This window comes from Tamandua tetradactyla, chromosome 15 (assembly GCF_023851605.1).
Source record: "Tamandua tetradactyla isolate mTamTet1 chromosome 15, mTamTet1.pri, whole genome shotgun sequence".
Taxonomy (NCBI): Eukaryota; Metazoa; Chordata; class Mammalia; order Pilosa; family Myrmecophagidae; genus Tamandua; species Tamandua tetradactyla.
The window spans coordinates 60,546,933-60,554,603 of NC_135341.1; the positions used below are offsets into that span (position 1 = coordinate 60,546,933).

The 7,671-nt window shown below is 49.1% G+C and overlaps 1 protein-coding gene across 3 annotated transcripts; it reads left to right on the plus strand.

The window, feature by feature from the left end:
- Window positions 1-1,131: 1,131 nt before the first annotated feature.
- Window positions 1,132-7,414, plus strand: EOMES (eomesodermin). Of its 3 annotated transcripts, none has more exons than XM_077129949.1 (6): window positions 1,132-2,048; window positions 3,088-3,242; window positions 3,922-4,043; window positions 4,487-4,645; window positions 4,733-4,794; window positions 5,627-7,414. In XM_077129949.1, the coding sequence occupies exons 1-6, from the start codon at window positions 1,195-1,197 to the stop codon at window positions 6,306-6,308; spliced, it is 2,034 nt and encodes a 677-aa protein (XP_076986064.1). In that variant the 5' UTR covers window positions 1,132-1,194; the 3' UTR covers window positions 6,309-7,414. The 3 variants fall into 3 exon arrangements, with proteins under 3 accessions (XP_076986064.1, XP_076986063.1, XP_076986065.1); XM_077129948.1 differs by having other exon boundaries at window positions 1,133-2,048; window positions 5,570-7,414; XM_077129950.1 differs by lacking the exon at window positions 1,132-2,048 and adding an exon at window positions 2,106-2,169 and having other exon boundaries at window positions 5,570-7,414.
- Window positions 7,415-7,671: the final 257 nt, after the last annotated feature.

Sequence of the window (7,671 nt, forward strand, 5' to 3'; positions counted from 1 at the left end):
TGTTTCCCAACGCCCACCCGACCCGGACTTCTGATCTAGAAGCTGAGGGCGTCAGTACCCGCTGAAGACCAAGTGCTCTAGCCCGCTCGTTAATCTCAAATGCTGAGCGCAAATCCTTTCTACAAACTCTTCGCATTGGTAAAAGGATAGAGTGAACAAAAAGATGCCAGGGTTTTCTCCTCCGCACAGAGTAAGGTGTGCCTGAAGTCACAGCCTCTGATAGGAAAATCCCCTTGGCTCTGGCCTCTCTTCAGCTCGCGCCATTCGCCCATCCTCCGGAACCCGCGCCTCCCTGAGCGGTCAGCTTGTAGACCATTTCTCCCTCCCGCCCCAAAATCTTGCTCCCGCCCCCTCATTGCCCGAGGGGAGAGTGGGGGTGACTTCGGTGCGTCAAGTTTGCCGTGCTACCGAGCCCCCAAATCCTGTACCCCTAAACTCCAGTGAAATACATCAGAATTCTCACAGTTGGACAGAAGGAAGGAAGGAAGGAAGGAAGGAAGGAAGGAAGGAAGGAAGGAAGGAAGGAAGGAAGGAAGGAAGGAAGGAAGGAAGGAAGGATGGATGGGAATGAGAGAGAGGGAAGGAGAAAGGGAGAGAGAAACAGAGAGAAGGAAAGGAAAAGAAGGGGGGGCAGGCTAAAGGAAAAGAAAGTCGCAGGCGATTGATCCAATTAGTAAATGCTTAATTGAATTAGTGTCACCTCTATCAGCCAATAGGAGGGTCCCTAGGCTGAGGGACTGCGAAGCCCCTCCCTAACTACACATACATAAAGGCTCCGAAGACAGCCCGCAAGTTTCTAAGTGGCCAACTTGGCCAATGGTTTGGGAGTCGAGAAGGGGCAGAAAGGCGTGGGCTGGTGGGTGCACAGGGAAAGAGCTCTAAGTCCTCTTCTCCCCTAGTGTGAGTGTAGAAGCGGGGAGAGGGAGGCAAGAGGAAGAAAAAGGAGAGTGCTTCTCGGTCAGTTTCCACCTCCTGCCTTGGCTAAGTGCGCTATCCGTGCGGGAAAAACACCGGGTTAGGGCGCTCCTGTGCGCGCTGGTGGGGCGGGTGCGTCGGCAAGTGGGTAGTACCCGCGCGCGGGTAAGGGGAAGTTACCTTCCCCTCGGAAGAGGGCGCTGGCTCCCCCATTCTGCCTTTATAATAAGGCCGCAGAAGGAGAGGAAGCTGCCAGCTGCCGTCTGCGCTTAGCAAAGCATGCAGTTAGGGGAGCAGCTCTTGGTGAGCTCGGTGAACCTGCCTGGCGCACACTTCTACCAGCTGGAGAGTGCGCGAGGCGGCGGCGGAGGGAGCGCGGGTCACCTCCCTGGCACGACCCCCTCGCCTCAGAGGCTGGACTTAGACAAAGCGTCCAAGAAGTTCTCTGGCACCCTCTCGTGCGAGGCGGGGAGCGGGGAGTCCGCAACCTCCAGCGCGGGGGCCCCCGCGGCCATGCTCACTGACGCCGACGCCGGGGACGCCTTCGCCAGCGCCGCTGCAGTGGCCAAGCCAGGGCCCCCGGACGGCCGCAAGGGTTCCCCGTGCGGGGAGGAGGAGCTGCCCTCGGCCGCTGCCGCCGCCACCGCACGCTACTGCATGGACAGCCTGAGCTCCGAGCGCTACTACCTCCAATCTCCCGGGCCTCAGGGCTCCGAGCTGGCTGCCCCCTGCTCGCTCTTCCCGTACCAGGCGGCGACCGGGGCGCCCCACGGATCTATGTACCCGGCTCCCAACGGGACGCGCTACCCCTACGGCTCCATGCTGCCCCCCGGCGGCTTCCCCACCGCTGTGTGCCCACCTGGGAGGGCGCAGTTTGGCCCCGGAGCCGGCGCAAGCAGTGGCGCGGGAGGCAGCAGCGGCGGGGGAGGAGGCCCAGGCGCCTATCAGTATAGCCAGGGAGCTCCACTCTACGGGCCGTACCCAGGGGCAGCAGCCGCCGGTTCTTGCGGAGGATTGGGGGGTTTGGGGGTTCCTGGTTCCGGTTTCCGCGCCCACGTCTACCTGTGCAACCGGCCTTTGTGGCTCAAATTCCACCGCCACCAAACCGAGATGATTATTACGAAACAGGGCAGGTGAGCGCAACGCGGAGGGGTCCCGAGGCGCGGGGGTAAAGGGTGTGTTCCCGGAGAAGGTCGGGTGTGACGGGGTGCAACACTCTCTGCGCGCTCTGCTTGCAGAGTCCTTCGGCGCGCAGTAAGTGAATACACAGTATCTCCCAATTCCTTTCTCCCCCGGTCGCCGCAATTGCGGCTGGTGCTTGAGGCCGAAGTTACGACTGTCCTCCCCTCCTCCGTTTCATCCTCACCGGTACTGACTCGGAGGAGATAGTAATGGAAATTCGGGCATATCCACAAAGCTAGATTCACCAGTTCGGCCAGCTTAGCGGTGCGCTGTTCTCTGTGCACTGGCGAGGAGCTGGGATTGGGGGAAGGCTCAAGGTTGGCCACCTGCGCACTGTAGATGGGCTCCCGCAGTTTTAGGCGCCAAGGTCTCCACGGGGTGCCTCCGGGAGATGGGCGTGAGGTACTGAGAGCCGGCCTGGGAGGATTGGTCCGGATGGTAACTTAGGCGGTTCGGAGAGCTCTAGGCGCTAGAAAGTTCTGATACACATCCAAGTGCTAACAATGTTTTTTTTTTTTTTTTTCTGGGGAAGGTGACGGGGACGGGTGCTGGGAGAGGGGCGCTCAAAGGGGACTTTAGCCTTACGTGGAATTTTTTATTACAATTATTTTATAAGGAGAAATAAATCTTGTTCCCTGATACTTGTACCTTTAAAAATTAAAATCATTTAATGTCCTGAAAGGAAAATAATCAACATCAGAAAGGGTCGAAAACTTGTGAGGAGGGTGTTGAGAAGCCCATGAGTTTAGAAATACTGACTTTAGAAGGAATTATTGGGGGTGGGGGGGAGGAAGGTGTTTCAAGAGTTGCCAACTCGACATATTTTTCATAGCTTCAGCCCACTTTATCTACCAATATTCTGTTCATTGTAGACTTCTAAATGTCGCACTTCGCCCCACCGCAGGGGTCGGGCGAAAGCGGCGGAGTCTGGGCCGGCTGTCGCGAGATCCGGCTGTAAATCGCTTATCTTGGTTCTGTTCGCTTGCACAGGCGCATGTTTCCGTTCTTGAGCTTCAATATAAACGGACTCAATCCCACGGCCCACTACAACGTGTTCGTAGAGGTGGTGCTGGCAGACCCCAACCACTGGCGCTTCCAGGGGGGCAAGTGGGTGACCTGCGGCAAAGCTGACAATAACATGCAGGGTGAGGAGAGAGGAGACTCGGGTAGGGTGGGGGGTGGGGAGGGGGGGAGGGCAAGACCGGCAGGGCAGAAATCTGAATCCAAACTCAGACAATTCACATTTAGATCTAGCACTGTGTCCTCCCCCCACTCCCCCAAGCTGGGACCTAGAGGTGTTAGTATAAATTTCTTCTGTTGATTGAAGGAAAGAATTACTCAAGTCAGATTTCTTGCCTACTTATATATAGAACCTTTAACCGTGACTCCACTCCACCCCTCCAATCCCTACCTTTCCACAGTCTAAGAAACTAACAGTCAAGATCTTTGGGTGGATATGCCTTCCTGGTAATGTTCACTCCCCAAGAGTGAGTCCATGCCTGAAAGTCCAACCACCCTCCACTGCTTTAGAAGGCCACAAACTGACCTTTAAGAGGCATCTCCTCTGGGCTTCATTTTTTAATTTTGACATATTGTTAAGATGAGTGCCTTGTCCGAGAAAGGCTGCAAGCACAGGGGCCCTGGGAAGGAATACCAGATTTGTCTCCAGGTGATCTCCACTTTCTTAAGCAGCTAGCTTTGGGGAGAATTGGACTCTAAGTTTTGGTCTTGATTTACTGATAGCTAACTGATAGCCCTGTCCCACCCCCATTTGTAAACCACCCTATATGCCTGGGTTTTGTGTTTTGTTTCATTTTCTCTTAGGCAACAAAATGTATGTGCACCCAGAGTCTCCTAATACCGGTTCCCACTGGATGAGACAGGAGATTTCCTTTGGGAAATTAAAACTCACCAATAACAAAGGCGCCAATAACAACAACACCCAGGTAGAGTGACAGAGGAGGGGGTGTCTTCCGGCTACAGTTTCTAACAAGAGTCCATGCTCTTCACAGTTGTGACCTGTTTGCTCGCCTGTTTCTTTCTAACCATTTTTTCCTTTAACTTTTCTCCTTTTCACTTTCTTACTGGATTTCAATAACAGCGAGTTGACTATTAGGAACAGAAATACTGAAATCTTAGGGAGCCTTAGGAACTCAAGAAGAAAGATGATGATGATCAAACACCCTACCCAGCTAGTGCTTAAATTTCAAAAATGGCAGTGATAAGATCTCTAAAATGGAAATTAAAAAAGGAAGCTGTTGGTGGGGGAGGAAAACAGGAGTCCCATTCCAAAATATATAATTTGTTAAAACCTACTTTTGTTGATCTTCAAAGAGGCTTTTTTTTTTTTTTTTTACATTTGGCCATTCTTTTTCTGTACCATTTCCAGATGATAGTCTTACAGTCTTTACACAAGTACCAACCACGACTGCACATTGTTGAAGTTACAGAGGATGGCGTGGAGGACTTAAATGAACCCTCAAAGACCCAGACTTTTACCTTCTCAGAAACACAGTTCATTGCGGTGACTGCCTACCAAAACACTGATGTGAGTGTCCCAAATGTCCCAGGAATCTCTTAAAGCCAGGGCCCCTGCTTGACAAAAAACACTTAACTATTTTTCTCCCCTATCTAGATTACTCAACTAAAGATTGATCATAACCCCTTTGCAAAGGGCTTCAGGGACAACTATGATTCGTAAGTGCACCTTTTGTTCACGCTTGCATACTCATCTTTGAACAACACACACATAATCAGACATTTTGAGAATATGTTCTAGGAAGAGCGTTCCTGTTTGGGATTTTAATTTGTTTTTATTTTGGCATGTATTTTGCCTTTAATCTTGCTTTAAAATTTACACAGAAGGGTTTTGTTAATTTCTAAAGAAATATTAAAAGCTTAAAAATGAGGAGCTTTTTCTAAATACTTGGGTGGAAACTTGAAATTTCAAGAGTCTGCATTTGTATGGTTTCTCATTTTGATCCAGCATTTTCATCCCCACAAGAGGGTGTTATGACTCTTCCCCCTTTTTGTTAACAGAAGAAAAGTCTGAAACTAAGCAGATGCAAATGTCCATTTAATCTGGGTTTTCTAACACCACAGTCAGCGTTCTTTCTCTCGCATTGGCAAGGGAGGGTTGTTCTGAGTTCTTCAAGTTCTAGAATTTACAAAGGTGGATTTTCTAAGACTTAATGCATAATGTCCAAGGGGAAGGAATCTTATTCTGCTGTGGTGGGGAGTTTTCTCCCAAGAAACAAGAGTCTGGCTAAAATAGACCAATGCATTTCCTGCCTCTCTTTTCCTCCACTTCAACAGACCAGTGCTTTGAGTATAGGCAACCATTAGCACTCTCTCTGTCTCTCTCTTTTTTTCATTTCTGGGAGGTGATTTGTTTGGGGAGAACATTAGGTTTTTTTTTTTTTTTTTTTTTTTTTTTTTTTTTTTTTTTTAAGTGTTTCTCTTTATATTGTAGCATGTACACCGCTTCAGAAAATGACAGGTTAACTCCATCTCCCACGGATTCTCCTAGATCCCATCAGATTGTCCCCGGAGGTCGGTACGGCGTTCAGTCCTTCTTCCCGGAGCCCTTTGTCAACACTTTACCTCAAGCCCGGTACTATAATGGCGAGAGAACCGTGCCACAGACCAACGGACTCCTTTCACCCCAACAGAGTGAAGAGGTGACTAACCCTCCCCAGCGGTGGCTTGTCACACCTGTCCAGCAACCTGGGACCAACAAACTAGACATCGGTTCCTATGAGTCCGAATATACTTCCAGCACCTTGCTCCCATACGGCCTTAAATCCTTGCCCCTCCAGACATCCCATGCCCTGGGCTATTACCCTGACCCAACCTTCCCTGCAATGACAGGGTGGGGAGGTCGAGGTTCGTATCAGAGGAAGATGACAGCTGGACTACCATGGACCTCTAGAACAAGCCCCCCTGTATTCTCTGAAGATCAGCTTTCCAAGGAGAAGGTCAAAGAAGAAATTACCTCTTCTTGGATAGAGACACCCCCTTCCATCAAGTCTCTAGATTCCAATGATTCAGGGGTATACACCAGTGCTTGTAAGCGAAGGCGGCTGTCTCCTAGCACCTCCAGTAATGAAAATTCTCCCTCCATAAAGTGCGAGGACATTAATGCTGAAGAGTATAGTAAAGACACCTCAAAAGGCATGGGGGGGTATTATGCTTTTTATACAACTCCCTAAAGAAGTATTTTAACCTCGTAAAAATTAGCTACCTTTTTGCAGATGGACTTGGTGGTGTTTTTTGTTCTTGTTTTCTTTACCTAGGTTGCCAAAAAGACATTTGCCTTCCACCTTGATGCATCCTGTTTTGTGCAATTCTCTAAAGAAGGTGCCAAAGCTTTTCGATTGCTGCAGGTAACTGAAACAGACCTAGCATTTCTTTTTAAAATGAAGTTAATGGAGGACTTAAATATGATTTAAAATTTGGAAGATATTCAAGGTTCCAGATTTATTTATTGGAAACACTAAACATTCAGTGAAATGGGCTGTGAAGATTGAGTGCCGAGCACCGTCAAATGAGTTGAAAGCTTTGGTTCTCTTTACTATTTGTAAATCTTTGAGCAAATATAAGCCAAATTACTGAGGTGTTTTGAGCCTGGAAAAGAAGGGCCGGGCATTAAAGCTTCAACGGGGGACTTCTGCTAGGGACAAAAGCTATTAGGCCTGGGAGGCAAGAAAAACCTTTGTGAAGGTGCTGGTTTTACCTGATTTATTCCTTCCAGGCTTCCAGAACAAGCCATGTTTGCCCTAGTTCAGGACTGCCTCACTGAACATGTGTTAGGAGGCCTCTGCTGTGTGCTAGGGTCCTCTCAGAGCACTCAGGAGAGGGAAAGGGAGTAAGGGGGAGCAGCCAAAAAGAGAGAATGTTAAACTGTACAGTTGCGTGTGTTTAGATACACTGTAGCATAATGTGGAATATATTGTACAAATAGTCTATGTAGGTGTCCGAGATCATGTAAAATTGGTGCTTTGGCTTTGTAAAGAAATTGCAACTCAACAGCTGCAGGGGCAAGGGGATAGTTTCTCTCATCATCCCCATATGTGGGAATTTTCTGTTTACTTCGTAGATAGTTAAGAATGTATTCACCTACCCTGTACTAACTTGAAACGTGTTTAAAGAAGCGTGTTAAAGAAAACTCCTACTTCATTCTTCCTTTACTATCCTCTACTCCCCTTTGCCTTGGTAATGTGCAGAAACTAAAACCTGATGCCACAGCTCCTGTAGGCTTTTTAGAGATCCTGAGTTTTTATGTACAGTCTTAGTCATTTTTAATAAATGTGGTTCACTAAGGAAACGGGCATAGCTCCGTCTTCTGTATTATGGGTTTTAATCTGTTTTGGGGTGGGTTTTTTTCGGGGGGGGGGGCGGCGGAGGTGATACTTGGTCTGGGAATCGAACCCGGTTCTCCTGCATGTTAATCTGTTTTAAAATCTCGTTTTGTCTCCCTGCTCCAGCATTAACACTGCCCCACCAACATACCCCCCCTCCCGCCCCATGCTCATGGACTGCTCTAGAATCTCTGATTTGCCACGTTGCTATGGG